Source organism: Rhea americana, unplaced genomic scaffold (genome assembly GCF_003343005.1).
Source record: "Rhea americana isolate MKP2758 unplaced genomic scaffold, rheAme1 scaffold_16, whole genome shotgun sequence".
Taxonomy (NCBI): domain Eukaryota; kingdom Metazoa; phylum Chordata; class Aves; order Rheiformes; family Rheidae; genus Rhea; species Rhea americana.
In genome coordinates, this window is record NW_028185705.1 from 1712759 (window position 1) to 1740029 (window position 27271).

Consider the following 27271-nt stretch of genomic DNA (forward strand, 5'->3'; position numbering starts at 1 on the left):
GCRAGGCAGGCTCGGCGCAGAGGTGCGTGCTGGAGCAGCACCTAGTGCCGCCGGGCCCGGCAGGGCTGGCAGCGCGTTCAGATTTCCTCTTCATTTGWGCGAGTAGGTGGGGAACGGGGAGTGCGTTGGCTGCTTCTGTCTTCTGACAAGTGTTTTTTCCTTGTTCGGTACAGGAATATATATATCTATTGGTGTATGTGTGTGCATGTGCACGAGAGYGCGAGGTTGGTGTTTGTTTGCAAACAGCCGTGCCGAGAACCGCCCGCGTAACGAATGCAGTCAGCACCCAGGCCTTCGTTTCCCTCGCCCCGCTGCGACTCTGGGCAGAGCCAGGCGGTATCCTATTGCTGCTTTTAACGTCCTCTTTAATACTGTCCCTTTTCTGTGTTTTTCTTACAGAAAGCTGATCAACATCCTCTGACTCCAGCCTGCTCGGAGACCCGGCACTCAGTTTTGCACTTGGCCATTAATTGCAGCCGTCAGCTGGAAGATGCAACCAGACAATGCGTATTAGGGCATTAAACTCCCCAAGGGCTGAAAACATGCTTAAAATTTGTCATTAAGTCAACATCCTCACAAGCAGCGCTCCTAAAACAAAATGCAAAATTCATCGCAGCTCCTGGTATGTATCTTTATGATAAACAGCTGCTAAAAAAAAAGCCCTACATTGTAGTACAGCGTTCTGACTTCATTCAAATTGCTGTAATTTGGACTATTTACAGGCAGGTTGGCTCTGACTGCTTTAACTGTCATCGCCTGGGATATACATACGCACTTACTGTCCCTGACCGGATTTAGTAAAATAATTTGGGATTTAAGCAGTCGCTTTTCAGTGCCCAGCCTCCTGCTCTTGTTGTCTTTAATCAGTGCCGGGATTAATACGCGGTGAGAGTATGAAACGGCTTGTTGTGATCCCAGGGCGAGCCTGGGATGGGTTAAAGGCTGGATCTCGCTCTATTAAAACTAGAGACTGCCTTTGGTGCCGGTAAATGTCAATATCAATATGTTAAATGTGATTTCTAGCAGATTTAGGAATTAATCRCACCTTATCAAACTTAACAAAATAGGTGTTGTGTGCCAGAAGTCAGTGGTTGTAGGGGAAATCTTCACTGGGGGAGGGCCGGTGGGCAGCAGACTCCAATGTGATCATAGTGAAATTTTTAATCAAACCCTAGGATTTGGAGAAGAAATGGCTCCTCATTTTTTGACACCGATGGACTGCAATCCAGCACAGGGGCGCAGACGTGGAGAGAGATCTGAGAGCATACGGGCCGAAACTGCGCAGAACGGTAAATCTGCGCCAAGGCGAGCGGCCAGCTCTCCATGCGCCTTTGCTATCCCTTTATAAAGTAAGTTTCTCTCCCCCTTCAACAACAAAAAAAGAAAAGTGTAAAAAAATGACACGTGCTGCCTTCGCACGGGTGATAAAGAAACAGGGGGAGAATGCGGCAGGGCGGCGGCGCGGCAGGGCGGCGGCGGGGCTCGAACCCGGGTCTTTCTTGCCGGCGCCGCTAGAGGGCGCGGTGGCGGCGCGGCTGGAACCGGCGGCGGGGCTCGAACCCGGGTCTTTGCGGCCGGCGCCGCTAGAGGGCGCGGCGGCGGCGCRGCTGGAACCGGCGGCGGGGCTCGAACCCGGGTCTTTGCGGCCGGCGCCGCTAGAGGGCGCGGCAGCAGCGGTAGCGGCGGCGGCGCGGGCTCCTCCTCCGTGCGCGGCGGCGGCGGCGGCGGCATCATCCCCGTCCCCTTCCCAGGGTGCTCCGCGGGTAAACAGCGATGGCCGCCGAGGAGGGAGGCGGCGAGCCCCGCCACGACATGGGGAACCACCTGCAGCTGGTGCCTGGTAATGGCCGCCGCCGCGGGGCGGGAAGGGGAAGGGACGGGGAGGCGGGAGGCGGCGGGGCGGCCGCCCGGGGCCTTCGCGCGCCCTCCGCCCGCGTCCCGCCGCGCCTGACGCCTCCGCGGAGGAAGAACCGGGTGTTTTCCGCACCGTTTTATTCAGTTTCTGTGCCCTTCTCCTCTTCTGTGTGCGCTTCAGGTCACGCTAGTCCTGAAATTAAAAAAATACGTAGTTAAGAGCGGAAAAGGTGCTTTTTTTCCCCTTTTTTTCCGGGGGGTGCCCTCCGCCGGCGGTTCCGGTGCTGTTTGCCGCTTGCGCGGTGCCGCTGCGGCGGGCTGAGCCCTGGCGGCCGCCGGGCCGCGGCCGGCTCTGCCCCGCGCTGCGCCCGCGGCCCGCGCCGCGGAGCCGCCGAGGGCGCGGTGCGTGCGGGCGCTTGTTCCTGGCGGCGGGCAGCTTGCGTTTTCCCTCTGCTGCTCGGGAACTGAGCGAAGAGTTCCTGCTCTTTCCGCCTCCACCAAGATAAGCAAAATGCTGGCTGTTTTTTGCCTTTTAAACAGTCTCTTCTGTGGTCGTGTATGCTTAAGATTCCTGACTTGATGTAATGGAAGAGAAGCTTCATAGAGAAATGGAGCTTTTTTTTCTTTTCTTTTTTTTCTTTTTCTTTTTTTTTTTTTTTGCAGTAATGAGGAAGCCTTAAGTTACGTAATTAGGTAGAACAATAAAGAGAGCCACCAAACTTTTTCTCTTTTGTGCTGAATCATTTCTTGTCAAGATAAMTGTGGTTTGGGATGGGCCTGCGACGTCCGTGGGTCATGCCATTCCTCCTCCAGAGAAGGTTCTGTAAACTAGGTAGGTTAGGTAAAACAAACGTTATCAGCTAAGCGTTTTGTACAGAATGCCTTTGACAACTGGGTCTGATGAACGTGGAGGGAGGTAAGAGGCTTTCCAGAAACAGGACACAATGTCTTCTCTGTTGTTCTCTTTTCCTCCTGCTCACAAAAATTGCACCTTGGTGAAAAGAGGGTGGAAGTCCTCCCATTTCTGAAGCAAGACCCCTTCTGAAGTGTCGTTCTTTTGTACACTTGCTCACAGTACATCTCGCATAATACAGGGACTCTACCCTGTAATTTCAAAGCTGGATTGTGCATTAAGAAAATGTAAATCGTAAAGGCAGGCAGCTAGATAGACTACTGTGAAGATAGGTTTTTGCTATTTTGTTGTAATGTACTCATGTTCAAGTTCTAAATGATGATTTTCAGCACCACTGTGATTTTCTATTACTCAGCAGTTGCTGGCATAAGAATACACCAGATTTGATTTGCAAACTTTATAGTAACATCTATTCTGGACATAGGCATGGTGGGTAAATGCTGATTATGCTAATAATGCAAACAAATGGGATCAAGTAATGCAATTAAAGGTGTGTGATAATTGGATTTTTTGAGTATGTGTTTATATTAAAAATAATGTATAGAGTGGTCAGTGAAGCCAACATTTTAGAAAGATACAGTCTTTTGATTTTTCTGGCTTAATAAATAAATAAATAAATACTGCCATATGAAATTTGGAAATTTTTTAAATAAGCAGAGTAGCTGTTCACTGCTCTGTATAAATTATTGAAATACATTTTATACAGATAAATGCACTGCTTATGTGTTTCCAAAATAAAAGAAACTGATGATACAACTTTMCTCTTGCCTGAAAGTATTTTTTTGGAATAGCATCCTAGGATTGAGAAATGAAAAGAAAGTCGTAATTTTTTATATCTGATATCTTTTGCAGAATCATATTGCTTCCTTTCACAGAGGTTGGCTTTGTTGGGTTTGGATTTTTGAGTGTTTCCTGTACACACAGGAGAGGTTAACAACAATTAAAAGTGTCTAGGAATACTAGTAAGAGGCTATGTGTGAACAGAGAGCTTTTGTCAATGTCTTAATCTTTACTTGCTAATTTCTACACAATATTTGGTATGTGCTTATTAGCAGAGAGTGAGGAAGAGGATGACAATGAAATGGAAGTTGAAGATCAAGATAGTAAAGAAGCTGAAAAGCCAAATGTCATTAATTTTGACACCAGCTTGCCAACATCACATGTGGTATGTTCTTTCTCTCTATATATATTCCACTAAATGTGTTTTAAAAAGGAAAACAGAATTAAGGGCTTTAGCAGAAGTAAGGGCTTTACTGCTGTAACTTGTCACATGGATCTTGGGGTAGAAATAAGCAGTGTTCTGTGTTATCTTTACTAATTCAACTGGAGTCCAAAAAGAGTCTTCCCCAGAGCACATCCTATGGTCTAGAATAGACAGGTAACACATGGTTGTGAACACATTATCTTTTGAAGATACACTCCATAACGAATATTTAGTGAAGCAGATTCACTTCATTAGAATCATTGTCCTCTTACGATTGTTTTTGTTTGATTCTGTTGTACAATCCTTAAAGCAACGACTTAGTTTTATTTTATCTTTATAAAAGAAATACCTCTTGTGTGAGTACTACTTCTTTACTTTTTGTTTTCAGTATTTAGGTTCTGATATGGAAGAATTTCATGGGAGAACAGTACATGATGATGACAGCTGTCAGGTGATTCCAGTGTTGCCTCATGTGATGGTGATGTTGATTCCTGGACAGACGTTGCCTCTTCAGCTTTTTCGCCCTCAAGAGGTTAGCATGGTGCGGAATTTAATTCAGAAAGACAGAACATTTGCTGTTCTTGCATACAGGTAAAATACACGAGTGAATTTACTGATGGTATGGAGCATGTATTTTTAGTGCTGATTTCTTTGGACACTAAATCAAAAGCAAATAATTGCATCAGTTCTATGGTATATAACAAAAGTGGCAGTTTGAAAGCGTTAGACAAACTGTCTTCCAAAACGCAGTGAAAAGGATGTTGGGTAGCTGCATGACAGCATCACAAAAGCCATTCTTTTTCGTATAGTGAAACAGTAAGTGTTGATTTGCTTTCCCTTTTCAAGCATTGATTTCAGTAACTTTGAAACTACCGCTCTACTTTGCTTAAAGAAAAAGCCTTGACTTAAAATGTAAAAAGTGAGATTCTTGCTTTGAGAACTTTATTAATAGTCTTAAAGGTATATATTACTTATTTTGTGTATAAATTAACAAGCGTAGATAAATGTTTAACAGTAGAGTTGAGAGAAATGAGATGATAGAACTGCAGAAAAGGTAAAGGGTAATCTGTGCCAAAAAAGCCTGGGAACGTTCCTCCTTCCTATCCCATTTTACTAAAATTTAATTATGTGAGATTTGGGAGCAGCTGTTTTTAGAAAGTCAATCTAAAGAATTCTAGTACTTTCAATGTCTTCATTTCAAATGCAGATACATTGGTGATTCATGTGTTCGCCGAATCTCACCTCTACACAGTGAAATAAAACCAAATCGTTATCGAAAAAAAAAAAACTTGTAAAATGAAAAATTAATGGTTGTAGTCAGTCTGAAGGTATTTTACCTAGTTTACTTTTTCAAATTGACTAAATGTGGACAGTCAGTGCAGGTAGAAAAACCAGCTAAATCTGAAAGAGCAGTATTACTTGGAGGATAGGTAACCTTTTTTATTCTATTGCTTTTAGTAATGGACGTGAAAGGGAAGCACAGTTTGGAACAACAGCAGAAATATATGCATACCGAGAAGAGCAGGAATTTGGAATTGAAACTGTCAAAGTGAAAGCAATAGGAAGACAAAGGTTCAAGGTGCTTGAAATAAGAACCCAGTCAGATGGGTAAGAAACTTAATTTTGTATGTTGCAAGTCTTGTTCCTCAGCATTGTGCACAGCAGACCGGTAAAATTTTAATATATTTTAGTATTTAAATATTTGATATATTTTTATAATGCTTAGTTTCCTTCTGAAAACTTACCTTCCCCCCCCACCCCGCTGAAGCGTTTTCATTTTACTCCTAGTGAATCTACCCTTTTGGTTGCACAAATGGTTGATTAGTATAGATACTAATTATACAGTTGAGTGGCAGCTCCTCTGGTTATTAAGGACTTCTGATATTTTCTGTTCTAAGACTCATGTTTTAGTTGTTAATAACTTTTCTCTAAAATTTTCTAAGGAATGTACTCTAATAGTTTCATTTGATGTGTGTGAGAAAACATTTGTCAGAATGAATTTGTTTATGAAAATTAAGGTAGTAGAAAGATGTTGATTTGCCTCCATTAAAAATACCATTAAAAATTCATTAAAAATCATCTTTATCCTGCTATCGTTCCACATAGTAACTTTGTTTTAAAAAGAGACCTGGGAACGATCTGAGCTTACATTTTCTCAGGTTTTTACAGCATGCAGCTAAAGAAGTGAAGAATGCCTGTGTTATTTTGCTATTCTTCACCATCTAACCTTTTGGTTACATATAACATTCCGAATTTTACAGTTTAGGAAAACTGTTGTTTGAACACAAGATGGCAGTGCTTGGATAACTACAGTAGCAAGGCATCGTTTTGAGAATTCAGTATCTAGAAACAGCTGAGATGTACAGTGATTTGTTGTGCTGTTAAAACGTTGTATTATGGTGGTTTTGTATCTACTGACTAGGAGAGGTCACTTCTACACAGCGTGTTTGCAAGTTTCTTCCCCAAGCATGAATTTTTGAATGTATGGAAAAAGGGAGGTGGAGTTAAGTTTCTAATCAAGGCAAACTAATATTTTTGGAGTAAGTTAAGCAATATATTCAGGTTTCAAATACTATTCTGGGCCTTAAGGTCTTATGATAGTATAATTTCCAATAGGTTTAATGTGACTGTGTGTTTGGGAAAATGTTCCTTTTCGAAATGTATTTTCCACATTTGGAAAATAAACAGCCATTTGTGGGCCATACCAATAGTAGTGGCAGATGAAACTTTACCAGTTCGACTTTCAAGCCATAATTAGCTATAAAAAGGGGAAAAAAAAGTATTTAAGTCACATGAAGTAATTATTACAGACCAAAATATTTTTAGCTTTCTTTATGACATAGTTATTCTGCCAAGCATATACTTTCCAGTAAACCTGAAGAGACTTCTTATTTGAGTGATCTTGAGTGGGTTTCAGTATCTATATGTGTATGCCTGGGATTGGGAAGCTCCTGTCAGCATCATTTTAGAGTTTACATGGATACTTCTTTTACAGAACCTGCTGTCATAGTAGTGGTCAGTCATTTTGAATCTCTTTAGTATTCTCCATATGCTTTGGAGGCATGAGGAAGCGATCTTCTCTGCAGGTTATTAGACATTCTTCAGATTCCTGTGCTAACAAACTAACTTTCTACGAATGRGCTGTTTTAAGAGCCTGGTAGCATGGCAGTTGGATTACGCTTTTGTCCCTACATTGGAGGTGACATAAAAATGATGTTATGTTTTTTCTGTAAAAAGAAAACATCAGTATTAAGAACCTGGTTCCAGTTTTCTTGTTTCTTTTGTTAGGTGGTTTGAATACAAGCATCATCAGTCTGAAAGATGTTTTGATAAAGGAAAGCTATCAAGCTTCGTAGTGAGAAAAAGTTTATCGTCATTCTCAGTATTTCTGATTACTATGTGCTTATGGCAAAATGCCAATTTATTATTTATAGTAAGTTAATGTAGTTCACTGATAAGTTGCTTTCTGTTCTCTTGAGGCTATTTGTGGTTTCTGTCAATGAGGGCAGCTGTTCTGAAGCCCTGTTCTCAAGACTGTGTTATTTCATGATCTGACTCTAGGTTTTTGATTGTTTATTTTAACTTTCTAGTGGAGATGCGGATTCTTTTGTCATGTATTTTCAATCCAGTAGATAATACGTTTGTCTTTCTTGGCTGCATTACAAGTAGTCCACAGATACCTGGAAGTACAGAGAGCACATACTGAAAGACATAGGCCGTGGTACTCATCGTAGTAGCAACCAGGGAGATCATCCTACTCTGGCAGTCAAGGCAAGTGGCACAGGAGGATTCGCTTTCAGAGCACAGTGGCTTCTTATCAAAAGACAAATTACTCCCTCCTAGATCTCCTAGGCAACTCATTCTTCTTTGGGTATCTGTAGTCTTGCAACTAAGAAAATAATGTAGTTAGCTTACTAAAGGTATGACATCTCCCCTGATGTTTTTATCAGCAGTGTTCTTGGAAGACATCAGAGAACATGGGCAAAGGGAGAGAACGGATCTTTCTCTTCAGACCTGTGATGGACAATGACTTCTCCCACTCTCCTTCCCTACTCCATCTTCATTTCTCATTTTTTCAGTTTCTCAAGAGCTGGTGAAGATAACCTTCTTTACCAGTATATGTAATTATGCAATGTTTTATGAATAGGTACTGTAAACCTTCTTTTTTCCTAAAGGAAAGCTGTATAAATGTCTGTCTGGGATTTTAGGTGTTTAACTGCTTTCAGTATGCTATTTGAGATGCAAAATGGATAGTCTGTCCTCTGCACTCTTACCTCTCTTTCCTTTCCTCACCTTCGGCAGGAGAGACTTATTTGCCCCTTTCCACTTTTAAAAAAAATATAGATAGAAGTATATCTACTGTAGAAAAGTTTTCACAGTGTTGTCATTTGGCTTCCCAATGATATTAAGAATATTTTAGCACTGTCTAACCAGTGTTGTAGCCCATCTGTGTCATCAAGATTTGCAAATATTTTTGTAACAAGGAGATTATTAAATGAAACAGAAGAAGTTTTGAATTTACACTTTGGTTACAAAAATAAGTTATGAAAGGGATTAGCATCTAACCAGACTTTTTAGATCAAAATGGGAATCCATAACAGCAAAAGTATGCTTGTCTCTTGAAAGACTTAAAATAATGACCAGTCATATCAACCAGTTGTAGCCAAGTCATTGAGCATGAGATTGTGAAACTGCAGTCTTGCTTACTGTGTCTCTAAAATACACAGACTGCAGATGTGGCTGAGAATGGCTAATCTGTAGTCAAACACAGTCTAGAGGTATTCCGTAAAATGTATTTATGCCTCTTCACTAATAGAAAAACGCAGAGGTGGTGTAAGTACAAATTTCCTTTCCACTTCTGTTATTGGTGGTCCATACTTGAGAATTCTGTAGGGATGGATGTGGGATTCAAAGTACTTGAATTCAGCCAGAATTATTGCTCAATATCAGTATTCTGGTAGTGTTCAGAACATAGAAACACTTCCTAGCATTTCTTTCGAGCAAGCTTATGCAGGTAACATTAGGCAAAATGGCTAGAGCACTGCATAAATTAAGAGATGTGCTTAGAAACAAGGAAGATGGGACTAAAATAGTCAAAGTGGCTGATCATTTACCTGAATATGTCAGCTTTTCCAGGGCTCATGGATGAGTGCTCCAAGTCTTGGTGATATAGGCAATGTTTGYGTGGACTTAACCATTTGTGAACCTGTTCTCATCCAGCAGAAGTAAGAAATGCTTGAAATTTTGCTCTGAGAAAAAACAAAACCAGGCCTTTTTGATTCAGTGGTTGGGCTGATTAGTTTTCATTAATTGTGTTATTTGCAAGAGTCATTTATTAAGTCTTCTACACCATAAAAGCATTTACATAACTGCATCCTTGTTCGTGAACCTTCTAAGGCTTTCTGACCTGAAGCTGGTGCTATTAGGGAATCTAGGTTTGGTGATCAGAACCCCATGAACCAGTAGTGAGGGCTGTTAGTGTGAGGTTGCAGATGGTGTTTGCAGAGAGGCAAGAATAGCTAGGCTGGTATGTAGTAGCTTAGTACCATTGCTGGCAAGAATTTTAGTGTCTTGGCATGTGGGCATCGCATTCATCTATAATTAATATGAATAGAGCACACTTCAGAGATCTCTAGTTATTGCAAAAATAAACATGTTTTCTTTTACAGTGTTAACTCCGCTTGTAAGAACAATTGCAAATTCATGATAATATGTCTTATTATCTCAGGATTTTTGATACACGATACTGTTAAAATGTAAACTCTTTCCTACTAGAGAGTATTCTTAGCAGCTACTTAACTATGTGGAGTAGGTGACCTGGTTGATACTAGGATATTAAGAGATGATCAGAGTTTGTATCCTATTTCTGCTGATTTTGAACCCTAGCTAGGCACACAAACTTTTGTGGTTTGAAAATAGCAAACTGCATTTCATCCAAATGTCCTTTCTGAGGGTTTGATATGTATTAACTGGGTATTAGCTTAATACCAAAAGAAACTTGAGGAGACAAAAACCTAAAAATGCAGTGCTGAGATGGAAGAATATTCTGCTGTGTCGCCTCTGCCAACCTGTCTTTAATTCTGTCTGCCACAATCCCAACAGGTACCCTATCTTCTGAAACAGATAGACAGCGCGTCATGGAAAAGGAAGTTAACTGTGAGAGTTAAAAAAACGGCAGGATACTTTTGCTGAAAAAGTTAAGCCAGTGATTCCTTTAGAGTTCTGTATGCCAGTGCAAAATACTTGGTAAAGAGATCATTCTGATTTATAAAGGAAAATGAAAAGTAAGATTGAAGAATCTTTAATGTTTTTATTTTCATCTCAGGTAAAACAAAGTCAGGTCAGCCCAGCAGCTTTCAGAATTTAGCCAGCGGCATAAGAGATTCTGTATACTACAATAGTATGTGTTTGGTCTACTACAAATATACTGTATATTTCCTAAGGTAAATGTGTGATGAAATGGGTTCCTGTTTGAATGCCGTAATACTATGTAGTGACTTGATCTATTATACATGCCTGTATTTGTGTAAGCAGTAAAATCCATTTCTGAAACTCCTGTATGTGTGTGCATATGTATCAATCTTTTTTTTGTCCTTTATCAGAATCCAGCAGGCTAAAGTACAGATCCTTCCTGAGCGGGTGCTGCCTTCAACAATGTCGGCAATACAGCTGCAGTCTCTCAGCCGATGCCACATATTTCCTTCTTCGAAACCTACAGCGTGGCAGGACCAAGCCATACATCAATGGTGGCAGAAATATCAAAAGGTCAGAAGCTAATTGTGTTTTCTTTTTTTTTGATGGTATTTCAAAAATCAATAGAAAAAATCTATCTTTGTGTCTTTAGGGGAGGATGAACAAACAAGTATGCTAGATCCCAACTTCCTGCTTTTGTTGCAGATCATTTGATTGTTTATCAGCTAACGTCAATGGGCAAATAAACATTTTGTTTTATGAGTTCTACTAAATTTTAATTACAGTATTTTGACTTTTTGGTGAATCAAGTTGTATGTATGTATCTTACTAAATTGGTTATAATGTGTAGCAGCTTGTTTAAACAGGAAAGTTACAGTTGTATTACTGTAACTGCATGTCCTTTTCCTTTCTGGATATGCTTATTTGGGAATGTTGGTGTTGTTTTGAAGATCAGTGAAATCACAAAGTCTGCAGGTATTTATGCTGACTGTTTAAACAAATGGGTTAGGAAGGCTAAAAATCTGTTTTTTTAGAAAAGAAGTACATTTGTGATTAGAAATTATTCTGTCTGTCATGGTAGCTGAAGGCAGAGGAGATTCTCTGATATATAATGCCTATGTTTAAAGCAAGTCTTTTTTTCTTTCTTTTTTTTTTTTCGCTAAGCTACCTTTCTAAGTTACATATTTAAATCAGTCAAATATTCCCATCCAGAAGGCTATTGGTTAACAACTAYGCTGAACTTCACAGTTTTGAGCATGCTTTATATTGTACTTTAATCTCCTTGTAAGTGTTTATATGTTATATATAGTTTTTTGGTAACTTAAGTACTTAATTTTTTTTGTCAGATCACAACAATATTCCTGTATAATCCATTTACTTAAGACAAACTGCGTATGTATTTCCAAATCTAACTATCCTAGAAATTAAAACTGTTGAACACATACTATGAAATTAAAAAGTAATGTGTAATTTTTGTTTTAAAAAACAGATTTAGAATCTTGCCTAAATAATTTTTTTTACAGTAGTAAAAGTGACAAGATAAGAAGGAGTCACAAATCTATGTGACTTTTTTTCATATGCTTTACATGCATTGACATGGTTATTAATAGAAGACAGTGCCTTATACACAGATAAAGTGGATGAAATGACACTGTAATCTTGTCTGTTTTATTCCCCAGAGCTTTTTTTCATATGCAGGCTTTACACTTATTTACAGTTCTCAAACGTTATTTACTTGACTCTTTCATTTATAAAAAAGAACAGAAGAGGAAAAATGGTCATTATCAAGATGTTGATATTGCCATTAGGGAATTAACGTCCAGTTTTGCTTCACTGAAAGAAATTCCACCTTTGCTTGTTTATGCTATTTTTTGCACCATTGCAGCTATGACAGTGTTTGAAATCAGGAGGGAAACTATTCTCATAGCCAAATTTTTCTGAAAAGTCTTAAGAAGCTGCTGCCAGACCTAAGCTACAAAACTCTGTATTGCTCAGGGTGATGGCGTGTGATTTGTGATGGAAACAGCTGTGCTGTTTAAAAGGTACCAGAAGATGCATTTATACAAATGAAAGAGTGTTTTTGCCAGAATATGCTGTTTTCCTTTAGGACTCCGGAATAAAACATGCTGTCAAAAGGATCATTTTGCTAGAATAAATTATGTTAAGCCCCATGCTAGCATATCATGCTAGTGTTGTTACATTGGCAAACCCTTTCAAGTGTAAACCTGGCTTGTGTTCAGGCCTGGCGTCGGGTTTTCCAGGACCTGCTCTCATTAACCGCTGAAGAGTGTGCCCAGCAAGGTTACCGGGCGGTGGTCTCCACTGAGGTCAGCAGGGGAGGGGGTGGTGGACTAGGATAAAGCTGCTGCTCCTGCTTGGTTGGAGTGATTTTCCTGCTAAGTTAGGCAGGGCAGCTTGACATTTTTGAAAAAACTGAAAYTGAGACAGTCTTTTTTCCTTTTCTTTCTTTTTTTTTTTTTTAATAGCACCATTTTGGTCACTTGTAAAGTTACTGGTACAGGAACATTGCCAAAGCTGCTGTTCTTGCTGACCAGTTGTTGTTTCCTGGTCTCCCAGGTACTTTTAAAATCTGTTAAAAGGGGCTAGCCCTGGCCTGGGGCCTGTTAGATTGTGTGCTCRCATAGAAAAGAGGAAAGATTCCTTGAAGTCTTCTGTGTCTGAGGTGGTCTATGGAACTGCCTCCTATCAGATTCTCATAACTCTTCTCCTTGTCAGATGTGGTTAAGGATTCCTTTTGGTTTGAAAGTTGGGGGGGGGTTTATGTTTGTTTGTTTTCTTTTAGCGGGGTTGAATTCCCGGGCAAACAGAAATGCCTGAATGAGTATATCATTAATAAGAGTAGGGTTATTGATCTCAAAGATCTTGAACAAGTTCATCTATGAGTTAACAAGCCCAGAAACATTACACTTCAGGGAGAAAAAAAAATCCCTTTGCAGGACCAATACTGTCTAATCATGGCTGAAATGTAATGCACCTGCCCCAAAGAAAAAGAAAGCGTATTGTGGATCTGGAGCAAGGACAGAGTCCTATTGACCTCAGTTGCTCTATTGCTGTCTGTGGAGCTCTAATTAATTTCCAATATCAGAGGCTCTACTTCCATATGTTTACTGTCCAATATAATGAGAAATACCAGAAAATGAAATTGCATTTTAAGAACAGTTTCTGCTGCATGGAAGAGCTGACCCCGTGTCAGCTCTTTTGGAAAATACACTTGCTAATTAAAACAGTATCTTGACTTTTGGTGTTGCTGAATTCTTTCTCCAAAGTTCTTTTGATTTGCTGTGGATTTTAGTCTCTCTTTGCCTGATTTTTTTTGCTATTTGTAGAATAAGGATAGTTGCCCTTGAATGGAAAAATAAGATTTAATTTGTAAGTTTTGATAGAACAGTTTGAGATCCTCTGTTGGAAAACAGTGCGGTCTACTGCTTTTCTGATTTTATTAACCCAAATCTATAAATTGAAGTGCTCTGAAATCACTGTAGAAAATCGGTTAAGTAAGCAAATAACCTTACAGTGCTGGAAATGTGGTTAAGGAATTCAGTTTTGTCAAATCAATACAGTTTTTATCTAGGGTTGCCTGTCTGCTGGAAACATACAGGCTACAGAAGCTGAAGGGGTTTTTTTTGTTTTTGTTTCTAAAGAGGAGCTAGTGGTTGTTTGTTTATTTTGTTTTTCTAAATCTGCTGTATATTGTACAGATATTTTAGTGCACAAATTAAATGAACATGTTAGTCATGTTCACAGTGAAGTATGATACAGCCATGGCAGGTCACTCCTGTTAGTAAAATTTTATGTAGTTGAGGTACTTCTCAATACTGTCACTCTAGATTACTATTTATTGTTGCACTTCTAGAAATCTAGAAATTTCTAGAAATGCAAGGTATATTAGAGTAAATTTTGTTCCATTTCTGTTGTTTAGAGACTCTTCTGTTAACCTCCTACCATTTATTGCATGACTAAAATTTGATTGAAAAGCCTTCAGTAAAAGATACGTGAGGTCTTCAGTTTATTTTCTTTATATTGCTTTTCTTTTCTCCTCCACTTTTGTTTCTTACTCCACAGTCCATTTGGGTCTGAATTTTTCTTCACAGAGTTGTTAAATGGATAGTGTATGATATTTTGTTCACTGTCTTTGGATAGTAATAAAAAGGCTGTTTAACATATTCTCAGTAGGCTGGCGTAAGCGCTGATGTTCAGTAAGCATTTCTGAAAATACGGTTTCCATTACAACTAGAATGAGAGCAGATAGCAAAGTGTGATTAAACATCAAGGGTACCGAATATAACTGTTCAGCTCTGAAAAAGTATCCTCTGGAACTTCTAACTTACATGATACTGTTAATATTTTTAATTACGTTTTTAACAGGTCAGTTCTCGGTTTAAAAAAATGTCATCGTGTATGTTTTGAATTCGTGTATGTCAGCTTAAAATACCTGATCTGGACCAGTAATCTCCTTATTTTACTTATATCTTACTTATTTACTTATATTTTACCTACTCCTTATTGTATCTTTGAATAATCAGATATCTTCTGTCTCTTGCTGTTTTATTTGTTCGAACAAGATCTGTGGGTAAAATCTGTGTTTAAGAATAAACTTGTTTTTTTTGTTTTAGAGGAAGTTTCACTGTGCAAGTTTGACATCTTGGCCTCCCTGGCTCTACTCTTTATATGATGCTGTAAGTTCATACTAAACATTACCAAGTAATCTGCAATTAACTTTGCACATTTTAATGCCTAACTATTGGGTAACAAGAAACCTTTAATTTTATGAGATTGCAGATTCTATTTTAAAGAAGAATGTGATTTTTAGTTTACTGTTAAAAGAGCAGGAGAGGTTCCCCCTCTTTGTAGGTGTTCCCTGGCGCTAGAGCATGCATCTGAGCTGGATAACAGAGATTCAGGCCCTTCCTGTGTTGTTTCAGAGCAAAAACTTCCTCCTCTATCCCATGTGCTTCAGGTGAATGTCCTAACCACCAAGCTGTTGGATAGTCTCAGGCAGATCTTTCCTTTTGGAGCTGTTGTAGTTTTTAAAAAAACTGTTTAGTCATTCATATACATATATACGTATGTATGTAAAAAGAAAGTAATTAGTGTAAAAGAGGGAGAAGTATGGAGGAAGCTAGCCCTGGTCTGGTTTGCACTCTTCTGGCATTTGAATACTTGTTTCTTTATCTCAAGTGACAATTATACCTACCTGGCTGTTGACTGAATAAGGCCTATTTCCCACCCTGTTTTACTCTTAGTTTGAAATATATGTGTATGAAGTGAATCTGTAGTTAATGTAAGTTTTAAAAGCACTTAGGGCAAATAGCTTACTCTACGTTTTGCTTCCTTTTTTGTTTTTAAGAAAACAGAAATACCTGTGTATTTAAACTAGGCTTTTCTTCTAACAAAAGGAAACCTTGATGGAAAGAGTCAAGAGGCAGCTACATGAATGGGATGAAAATCTTAAAGATGAATCTCTACCAACAAACCCAATAGGTATGATGTTGTTTAGCTTATGATCTCAATAAAAAACTAACTAACTAAAAAAAAAAAAAAAACTGTTTCCTAAAACAAGGCTTACATTTGCTTGTTAATTCATCCCTCACTCCCAGTTTCCAGTAAATTTTGATGGCTGGCTTTGGCCAGATTTGACAAAAGGAAGATACAGTTCTTAAAACTCAGATGAACTGCATGGCTTTATGAAACATGTTCTGTAAGAGAAACAGAAGTCTATTGTGCTTTCTCTAGGGAGGAATGCAATATGAATGCTTCATAAGAAAATGAGCCAAAAACATACTGGATTTTTGTTGTTATTAAATGAGTCCAAGTGGTTTTTGTAATCTCTTGTGCTTGCTTCTTATTACCCTTTATAAGACTTGAGCACATTCCTGAGAGAAAATGGCATTAGTAACCTGATGACAAAAAATTTGACAGCAGATTTCATTCCACAGTAGGCATTGGGGTGGTACTCCAAGGAAGAGATCTCATCTCTGTACAGGTCTCTAGTACCTAATAAGCTTTTGGCATTTCTTTTCTCATGATTTTGCAGCACATTGCTGGTTTAAATTGTCAGCTTTTCAATTCCATTACAGGCTGTGAGAGATGGGATGATCTCGATTAAAAAGATTTTTGTTAGATACATTGAAGAATGACTGTAGTAAAGTTCATTACCTGTTGTATTTGTGCCTTTTAATATTTGATTGAAGCTACTGAATGAGATTTTAGTATCATTTTAAAGCTTAAAAACACCTTTCTTCTTCACTGAACATTTTCAGATCTAATTTTGGTCTGCATTCAAATGTGGAAAAAAGAAACAAAAACTCCAGAGAGGAATATATACAGAATATATCTTTTCCCTGCCCACATAACAGTGCGAATACTTTAATTCTAAAGTAAATAATGGAATTTGGGTATAATGTATGAGGGAGGTGTAGATGTATGTTTTCCGTTAATTTCTCTCTCTCTTATAAAAGCACATCTTTCTTTTTGGAAAAAGCAGTGTAAACCTAAGGAAAACCACTAGTGGTTGGAAAACTCAATAATGCACTGTCAAAGTGGAAGTCTGTGTCAAGTGGTATTCTGCAGGGTCTGTGACAGGTTTAGAATAAATTACCTGTCAGCGTTTTTCAGTATCCATCACTGATGATCTTTAAGCCTGAATTAGACAAGTATGTTAGAAATGGTTTTAGATATAGTGAGAAGGTTGGACTGAGATGACCTGTCTAATATAACCCAAAGTTCTATGTTTCAATCTATAACTGAGGATAAGTAGTAGTTTTTATTTCTCTCTTGCATTCTAACAGGCCTGATACTTCTTCATTTCTAGATTTTTCTTACAGAGTTGCTGCCTGCCTGCCAATTGATGATGCATTGCGTATACAGTTGCTTAAAATAGGTAGTGCTGTTCAGAGACTCCGATGTGAATTAGATATTATGAACAAAGTGAGTATATTCTTTACCTGCCATTTACTTTGAATAGTTCTTACAAAAAAATATGAGTGACTGCAACAATCTATAACAAAAATGTTTGAAATTTCTCTATAATACTTCTAGAGAGTGAATTTGGGAATTTTTATTTTTCCTTCCCGTTTGAAAATTTTCTCAAGAAAAAAAATGTTTTCTAGCGGTGATAGATTTTATGTTTAACAGCAAGCAAGAAACATACAATAATATTTGCTCTTGTTAGAAGTTATATTTCAACACATCCCTGCACTGTTTCAACCAAGAGATGGTGCTAGAAGGCCTACATATCTGGTAGCAGTCTTATAAAAATCAGAATGCCACATTGTTAGTATAATACACAGCAATGAAGTAGCCTTGTGCCATGAGAAATTGTGGATTTTGTAACAAAAGATAAATCTTTGTAGCAATGAGCTCTTGAGTATACATCAAAATAAATATTGGTCAAAACGATTTTTACATAAGATGTGTATTGCTTGTTAATCTGTTTTAAGATGATTTAAAACTTGTCTTCTCTTCTCTGAATGTTCTTCCCAAGATATGTAATGCTCTAAATTTAGAACATTAAAGTCAAAGTTTTATTATCATATAGTATATTTCTCTAAAATAATATTGAATTACATAATATAACTAAGTACGATGCAACTAAGTATCAGTCAACCTCATATTGAATGCGTCTGTTCTAGGAGCAACATTTGCAGTAACATCTTGCAGCATTTCCAATAGCGGTTCAGATTGCTWTTCCCTATTCAAATATTCACTATGTAATTTTTGAATGGAGAGATGAATGCTGTCTCACCCCAGTCCTAGAGGGTAATGTTGTATTGCAAAGAATCACTGTGTACAGCCCTAACTGACTCTCACCTTGCTGGTTGTCAGTTTGCTGGAGATACTGAAGTAATGCCTCAAACATTAGTGTAGCATAGCCGTAATCAGCGTTGTGTTTATCTGTTGGGGGTATAGCAGTGGAAGTACGGCCTGTTTGCCTACAAACCACTGCCTATGTCTGGGGAAAGGAGAACTAGGGTTATCAGTTTGATGGTTTTTCCTCTTCCCAAAGCTTGTGCACAAAAAAATATAAAAATAGAATGTACAGAGAAAAGGAGAAACAGAAAACCTTCTCTTCCAAATTCTGAGATAAAATTTCACATAAGGGTCTGTAACCATGTTAAACTTCATTGTCATTTCACTGATTCAGGAGCTGTGAAAATGTTTTAATATTCAGGTACTTCCAAGAGCTGTTCATGTTCAACGCATTATACATATTTCATAAATCTCAAAAGAGACCAGAATAATTAAATTACTCTTATAAAATTGAAGATAAAGTTGATTTTAGTCTACAGCTTTCCTTTCTCTGGAAATGTAGGACGCAAAAGTGTTAAAAAGGTTGCTTTCTGAATCAACAAGTAATATTTTATAAATGTTTTTAACTGTTGTAATATTCAGGGAAATGTTTAGTGTAAGAATGGTAGTGCATTATGTTTTATGGAGTTTTTTAATCAACATTTAATTTGGACACATCCACTCTTTTAAAACCAAATTTCTTCATTAAAAAAGGATGATCTGGCAGTACAGCATATATTTTGGTTTACTTGACAAAGATGGACTTAATATATTGTTCCAGAGTGTATTTTACAATAGTAATTCTCGTAGCAAGATCTGATCCATTTTCTTTTTTCTTTGATATCAGTGAAGAGCACTATATTTCAAAAACTTTTTAATAAAACAGTTAACTGTTTCTATGCTTATTTTTAAAGGAATGCACATCATTCACAGGTATAACACTTCCGTGAATTCTGCTTGCAAGCGCTCATTGTAATAACCAGATTTGGAAATAAAGAATTAAGTAGCTGCCTAAATTGGATTTTGAGAGGGATATGTGAACATTAGATCATAATCTGCAAGTAAGGGTGATTAAAATGAGAGAGAGCGATAGTAGGTATTAAAGGTCACGGTTAGGAGAGGAAGATAAACTGAGCTTTAGTAAGGAAAGTAAAGTAAATTTGGCATACGATTAGCAGTATCCATGCATAGGACAGCACTTTTCCTCCCTTGATCTCAAAGATCTGCAGACAGTATGTTGAAACTGTGGGATGGAACCAGAGCAACCTGCAAGAAAGGAGCTGGAGGAAGCTGAAACTCAGCAGCAAAGCTGGAGCAGCAAAGTAGAGGAAATGAGAGAGTAAAGGCTGGCGGATACCTGCGTGTAACATCACATTAATAGGGTTAGGATCAGGAAGAATTATAAGCAGAAGCTGTGATTTATTTGAATTTTTAAAAAGAAATACGCTCACACGGGGACTTTTCCAAAGATCCTTGAAGCAGCATTTTGTTACCAAATAAGGTGGATCCTTCTGCTGACAGAATTTCACATGCATTATCCTTGGAAAGAGGTAGAATTAATGCATCTCCTASGAATGTAAAGAACAGTATTCTACTGAGATGATCTAAAGGCGTATTTTCTGGGCAATGTCAGTGATGAATTGTTTTTTCTACTTTTTAGAAATTATGGGAGATAAACATATGTGTTATAATCTTTAAGAGAAAGATCAATACATATAGCTTATTTTTCTTGAGGAAGTAAGTCATTGATCTACAGTATTTCCAAGCTTCAGAAGTTTTGTAAAAACTTAATGTTTACATGGTACTCATCCATCTTTTTGTTATATCTTAGAAGACCAACAATTTTCTGTTTCTGAATTAGCTTTTAAAGACCTTAAAGTCTGACTCATCTGTTATGGTTTTGTAATCAGTACCTCATGTTTTTGTGAATGTTTGAAAACTAATTGTAAATAAAATGTTTTCCTTTTAGAGAATAATTAATATTTACCATAAATAAATGTATAGAAAAATATTTACGCTTTAGCGAGAAGAGGAAACATAAGTGACTACTGCACAGGTTAAAAAAAAAAAAAAAAAAGCAATTGATACAAAGTCTGTTCTGAGAGAAGGGGAGATAATTTTTTTTATTATTTGCCACTGTGCTGACAAGTGTCTGAAAACGAATGAAATTATCCTCTTTGTTTTTCTTTTCAAGTGTACATCTCTCTGTTGTAAGCAATGCCAAGATACAGAAATAACAACCAAGAATGAAATATTCAGGTGAGTTTAATGCTCTTGATCTTTGGGAGGTTCTTGATCAGAATTGTTGACATAGCAAAACGGATTAAGCTAGGATACAGGTATTGCACTTTCCACARCTCTAATAAAATTTAAATACATATTTATAAGGAATTTTCTTTATAAAACAACATTATTTATTTCATCTTTTTTCATCAAAAAGTTAGTAAATCCAAACATCCCTGAAACCACATATACTGTAGTATAAGTTAGTGTGAAAGACTGTGTTATATCACTTAGTTCACATTGCCACTGGAGAGTTATGTGCTCTGTGGTGAATTTCGGAATGTAAATTTTGTTATGTATAAAATTTGGGATCTCAAGAACTTGATTCAGAAATAATAGTATAAAAAATTCATTCCCAACGGTGCATTCCCACTTTCTATAGCTCAGCAAGATTCAAAAGCAGATTAATATGTACTGATTGGGTGGTATTTGTATGTTCCCAGGATACCATTATATAAGGAAACTTTGTATTTCTGCTATTAAGCATTGTGATCTCTCTTTTAGTATAAGATAATAAGATTTAATCCTAAGAGCTGTTCTGGGCAGTGTGTTCCCATTATGTATTTGACCTATAGAATATCTTCCCTATTAAACAATGATAAGGTAATTCATTTTCTAAATGATTGCTATTTCTGGCAGTCTTGTCACTGTTTTCATCTTGGGTAACTAATATCTATCCATCATCTGTGTCAGTGTAAAGGTTAAAAGATGCCTTGGTTAACAAAGCAAGACTCCCCACAATTTTCCTTTGTCGATGTAATAAGAAGCTGATGTGGTCATTAAAACTTGTTTCTTAGTTTCTACTTAAATGGTGGGTACTAGAAGCCACAATTCCTGGTGTATTAATACAGTGTATGCAAGCAAATGAATGAAGAGAAATTAGTCTGATGAATGCACGTTTTTCTCATGTTTAAAGTCAGATTTAAGAATAGAAATACAGATTCTATCTGTTTTTTATAGGAAGTTGCTATTCAGCTTCAATTTCTTCTTGGACTCTGTCAGAATTGTTWTTTTTCTGTTGCAGTTTATCCTTATGTGGACCCATGGCAGCATATGTGAATCCTCATGGGTACATCCACGAAACCCTTACTGTTTATAAAGCTTGCAACTTGAATCTCAGTGGACGACCATCAACAGAGCACAGCTGGTTTCCTGGGTAATGCAATTAAAAGAAATTTTATTGGTAAATTACAGAAATTTAGTTGTAAATATATTCCTGCAACAGTGGAGTAATATATACTTTTTGAAACACACACAGTCACTGAGCTCATATGAAAAAACACGAAAGTAAATGTAGACTTTTCCATAGTACGAAATAAAATAGGAAATTAAGGTAAAACGTGCAGAATTTCTCTTAAATCTTTTAAATCTATGGAAGCTTTAAGATTTTTAAAAGACAGTCTAGCACCTGAAAGCTATACAGAGAGCACTAACTTTGAGAGTTTTTTCTGAATTGTTTTATATAAGCCATTATTTGTATCATAATTGTCTCCATGCAACTTTCTTTGATCACAAAGTGTATAGAGTAAAAACATAAAACATTTTATTTAAATGCAGTTATTCTGCTGAGATCCTTTTTTACACCTATAAACTGAATATCTGTTATTTGTTTAACAATTACTGATACTATGTTTAATTACCTAATTACTTTTTAAAATGATCTTGCTGTCTGACACAGTAGAAGAATTGTGAAGATACAAAGTTCTGCCTAATAATGAAGATCTTTCATCAAAATGTCACCCACTCCTTGTTGCTTAAATTTAAGTTTTGACTAGATAAGAACACTTCAGGCACACTTTTAAAACTTCGTATATTTAATCTCTTAAAGATAGCTGAAATGTCAAATTATATTTGAATTACAGTTTCACAAAAATTCTTCTGTGATTCTTCTGTCAAACATTACCTGTTGCATCAGTCTCTTTGCTGTATCCTGGTCTCTTTGAAAAAAACCAATTTTTTTTATCTACTGATAAAATAGTCTGTGGTTGCATTTTTAACCATCCCAAAGTTCTTGGCTATACATCTGCTCTTGAGTTCTCACACTGTACATGCATTTTGTCTGGACTATCTCATAGTGTTTGGTAATGAGGTGAGGGTCAGCAGGATGCATGGCATATCTGTCATAAGTAATGCATGTTTAAAAGCTCCCTGAAGAAAACTTGCGCCTTACAGTATCTAGAGTTCATTTTTCTTGTCCTTAAATGTTTTCTCTGCTTTTCTTCTACAAGAGTTTTTAAATATTCATGTTCTGCTTTTCAGAGGTGGTAAAGAAAAGCTCCATTGCTCTGGAAAGTGAGATTCCCTCTTATTCCCTCTTATTCCTCTTATTCCCTCAGTCCAAAAATCACTTTTATTTCCATAAATAACTTTGATTTAAATTTACTCTTCAAGAACCATTTTGCGAATGTCCTTTATGGCACACACCATCTCATCATACTATTGCAGAGTTGTACTAGTAAAATGCTTTAGCTGCTTTACCTTCTCTACCAGAAGGCTGAATTTCTTACAGATCTGCAGGGTTTGTAGATGGGAGCTGGATACCTGACCTCCTATGATTCTCTGAAAATTCAGCTTGAAACTGTTGTTCTCTTCTTACTGGACAAGTGAACTTTGTTCTGATATTTACAAAATCTCTTTTCTGTATGTGACAGCATTAACACCATTTGTTTTGTTTTTGATAGGTATGCATGGACTATAGCCCAGTGCAGAATCTGTGGGAACCATATGGGCTGGAAGTTCACAGCTACCAAAAAGGATATGTCACCTCAGAAATTCTGGGGACTGACGCGGTCCGCTCTCCTGCCCAGGATTCCAGAAACAGAGGATGAATCAGGCCAGGATAGATCACCGTTGCTCTGCTTGTAATCTAGTAACCTGCTTTGGAAACAAACAGGCAGTAGTCTGCCTCTTACACCAGTCTGCACAGTTCTGCTTCTGATGCTTACTTAAAAAGAACCACACCCACACAAAAAAACAACCAAACAAGCAAGCAGGCATCACTACATTTGGGGTTGGTGTGCATACATGTTACTGTTGCTTGAGACACACTGAGAATTGCAGGTTGAATCTTTAAAATGACAGCTTGGGAGAGAAGGTAGCGTGAGACACCAGGAAACTGATCTGATTCGTCTGGACAGGTTTGACTCTGAACTTTCTACTTCTGCATATAATTTCAGAAAATGTTTACCACTATTGACCTACAGTGAAAGAAGGGGGGAAAACTAAAATTACAGTTAAACAAGGTGTGATTTATGCTATTTCTGTATGATGGTAGATACCAGTTATTCACTGGAATATTTTCCCATGATACACTTAGTGTTTTTGCAGAGAATCCCTGTTTCTAACTGTGTGTAATACGTCCAATTTTATGCTCGTGTTGATTCTCAAATATTAATAACCATCAAAGAAAGTTAAGGGCTGAAATCTCTGTTCTGATGGGTGTTGTGTTAGTAATGTGATCCTAGTCACAGTGCTGCAGCGAGCACAAACAAGAGCTTCCCGCTACCTGTAGCCAGAACAATTATATTACAAAATTCCCTTTGAAAGAAATCCTGTATGAAGTATTCGGTCCTTATAAGTTATTTGATATATTTAGCATGTTTGCCTTTGGATGTCTTTTAAAATTTAAATTATTTACACTAAATACACAAGTTGATCCCAGTACCTAAACTATATTTTCCATTCCCATTAATATGTTTACATTCACTTTTCAAATGATCTCTCTGAAGCCTCGTTTACCTGTATAGATGCCCAAGGTTCTATGAAGTAATTCTCTGAAATAACTAACTATAGAGACTTTTCACTACTATGTGTTTTTTTTTTTTTTTACACATATCATAAGGTGAAATTTTACACTGTTACCACACACCTGATAAAAGGCAAGTTTCTAAATAAAGCAGATATAAAAGGCAGTAGTTTTCTTTTTATTTTCTTTCCCTGAGGTGCTGTCTCTGCTACAGAAATGGGTGCCAAAATGGGGCAGCTTTTGCTGCTGATTTCCCCCCACCCCATCTCCTCCAAATGCACTTTGGCACAAACTGAAGACAACAGATTTCTTCTGTATGTGTGTGTACATACAAACTTTTTCCCACCCTTTTCATGTTTTTTTAATTCAGTCTATTTCCTTAATGTAAATCTTTGAGAACTTGTGTTGTTAAAGAGAATGACACAAAAATACTTAAGACATGAACCACTCTTTGCTCCATCCCCATCCACAGCCATGCATCAAATGTATGTAGCATGGACATACTACTTCAGTGAAAGGCTAAAGTCAAACGTCTTCTAAAAGACAAGTAGTTGATTAAAATGATAATGTGATGTCTGTTGCATTGCAGCTGAAAAATCCAGATGTGAAAAGATGCTAGATGCTGAGAAGCTGTTAGGATACTTATGCTAGGTATGTAGAAACTAATGATTGTGCAACTCAGGTTTAGTTCTTTGAAGCCTTCTACCTCTGTGCTTCTCTGATAACTTTTGTTCCCTCTGTAGACATCTTTAATACAGTGTTTAATTTTGTGTGCAGTGCTCGGACTTGCCAGTGAGCTGTGAAAAGCAATACTTCTTTTAATATAATTCTGAACAAGCAGAGGGTGAGTGATGGCTCATTTTCTTAAATAAAACATCCTCTATTTTGCTTATGTTTCTCTAATAAGCTTTCAGAAGACTAAAATGATAAGCACTAGTRTGACAGAGTGAGAGATTGTGAAACTTCTGTACTCACATAACCACTGACACCATATTTAGATCCTTCCTTCACTGCTTGCTCGCACACACGTGCACACAAACACACATGTGGTTTAGTTGTAGGTGTGGTTTATTTTTTTTCTCCCGAGAGATAGCGAGTATCTGGTGTTCCCATTACTATAAATAGGGCTTTTAGGCACTTAAAAGTTTATAGGTTGTTTGAAGTACCTCCCATTCCCATTCATCTTAAGCATTCACTGAGGGTATGGTGAGTGAATTGAATGTTTTCTCAGCTATCACTGAACCTCATAAGGTGTTTTGGTTGTTGGTCAAGTCTTTCAGATTGCTTCAGTTAAAAATGGCATTAAGTTGACAATATCTGAACACTAAATAGGCATATTTTTGGTATTGTGTATATATAGTCAAATGTAAATTAATATAATCAAGTGAGATAAGTCAGAAGTACATTTAGCACTAACTGAATGTTATTGTTGACGATGCTTTTCCATCTGCCTGATTCTCTATGCTGTTGTTACCATTACGAAGTTCATGGCACTTTCTAAGTTGAAAACAAGTGTGATTCAAGTTACTGCAAAGAGTATGAATCCTGCTGGGGTAAAGCTGCTTGTTACAGTGCTCCGACTGTAAGAGTCCAACATGCGCAGTGTGTGGCTTACGCTATGGACGTAGAGTTGTGACGGGTTCTGTACATTGGTTAGTATTTTGTATGCTTTTTTCCTCTGTTTTGAGGAGAAAACTGCTAGAATGTTGGGATTGAGGAAAAAAAGCTATTGACAAATATGGATATCGTATGCTTCCGAGAGCTAAGGACAAAGGAAATCAGCAAATTTTATGAAAGCAACTACACTAGCAGTGTTCACTGGTGGGCCTGCAGTCTGGCTGAGGTGCTGGCTGCTGCCCAATTAACAGTTTTTCCCTCTTCTTCCCCCACCATAATCTCTGTCCTTAGGGAGATATAGGAATTGCAGGGGCACAGGGTTGGTGTGTGGATCTAGCTGGAGGAGGACGAACGAGCATCTTGCAGGAGCGGGACTGCAGCAGCATTTCAGGCCGTTGTTGCGATAGCACAARTATACAATCTCAGCCTGTAAAACTGCGAGTTCTCACATGCTTTAGTTTTGCTGCGTAGATAGAATYGCAACAGGTCACTTCTGCTCTCCTTTCTGTCCTATCATGCTTTCGAACATTATACAGTTCTTTTTTTTTATTTATAATGATGTTATTTTTGTATGTGCTGCAGTTCATTTTGCTCCTCATTATTTTTTCACCTTTGTTATAATTGCTTTGTAAAAGCTGTGGATAGGGTAGCACATTCTCTGCTCTAACTCTTCCTTTGTCTGCCTTCTGAGACAACTTTTCAGAAAAAAAATCCTSTTGCTTGCAAATGTTTGCTAAGAATAAAACTCAGTCTGTTTCAAAACTGAACCAGTGGTCACATTTTTTGCTGATTGTTGGGATGGGAAGAAAGATAATGTTTTGTTTCATATTTTTACTTTTTGAAACTAACACAATTTAAAAAAATAAATGTACGTATGTGGCAAAGAGAGCTCCTGCCTCTTAGCTGTACAGGCTGAAGAGGCAAGGGGGAGAAATACGGAAGTTGCCATTTTATTGACTAATCGAAATGAACCATTGAGTCCTTCACCTCAGACTCTCTTTTCCCTCTTTGTCTGTGCTTTTCCGTAAACTTCTGTGCTTGGCTCTGCCCGAGCAGTTGTTCGCTTCAGTCCTAAGTCACGGTTCCCTCGGTGCTTGCTTCCCCAGGTCTGCAAGTCCTGATGCCTTCAGCAGCGTTCCTCGCATCGCCGGTTCACCTGTGAAGAGAAGCCAGTAGGAAACTAGCTGAGGTGGCTGTAGGGCGAGTGTGGAGCTGGTAGCTCTGGCGAGGCTGTGAGGAGAAACTGCTCGACGGCTTTGCAGGACAGCTCAACAAGGGCGTTTCCATGAGCAGGAGGAAAAGGCTGAGCCCAGCAGTGAGGTGAAGTGGGGCGATGCTGAGGCTGGCGAGGARGGGACCCGGAAGGTGGTGTACGTGCAGCAGCTCTGTATGTAAGCAGCAAAGAATTTTAAACTCTGCAGGCATTGCCACAACAGGTTGGGGAGGCCCAAATTACTTTTATTTTAAACATGTCACAGTTCTGTGTTGATGCCGTCAGTGAGGTTACAGCACTGGCAGCTCCGGTTATGCACAGGTAGCAGAGCATGTTGCACCTTACCTCAGACACGTAGAGACCTCCTGTGTTACCAGGTTATAAAGAAATGATCTCAAATGTCAAAGCTTTAAATCCTCGTCCTTTTGCCCACCGCAGGCA

The 27271-nt window shown here is 37.9% G+C and overlaps 1 protein-coding gene across 2 annotated transcripts; it reads left to right on the plus strand.

The window, feature by feature from the left end:
- Positions 1-1691: 1691 nt before the first annotated feature.
- Positions 1692-26384, plus strand: CRBN (cereblon). Of its 2 annotated transcripts, none has more exons than XM_085300039.1 (11): positions 1692-1840; positions 3820-3932; positions 4360-4562; positions 5430-5579; positions 10574-10736; positions 14798-14860; positions 15581-15665; positions 16996-17111; positions 20167-20231; positions 21280-21411; positions 22937-26384. In XM_085300039.1, exons 1-11 carry the CDS (start codon positions 1774-1776, stop codon positions 23118-23120), a joined length of 1341 nt encoding a protein of 446 aa, XP_085156165.1. In that variant the 5' UTR covers positions 1692-1773; the 3' UTR covers positions 23121-26384. The 2 variants fall into 2 exon arrangements, with proteins under 2 accessions (XP_085156165.1, XP_085156166.1); XM_085300040.1 differs by having other exon boundaries at positions 3823-3932.
- The last annotated feature ends 887 nt before the right edge of the window (positions 26385-27271 follow it).

Excerpts from the sequence above, each read along its gene's own strand:
- CRBN (XM_085300039.1), top strand. The coding sequence starts at position 1,774 with ATGGCCGCCGAGGAGGGAGGCGGCGAGCCCCGCCACGACATGGGGAAC. Across the intron at positions 1,841-3,819 it reads CCACCTGCAGCTGGTGCCTG|CAGAGAGTGAGGAAGAGGAT; the intron begins GTAATGGCCGCC and ends TGTGCTTATTAG. Across the intron at positions 5,580-10,573 it reads ATAAGAACCCAGTCAGATGG|AATCCAGCAGGCTAAAGTAC; the intron begins GTAAGAAACTTA and ends GTCCTTTATCAG.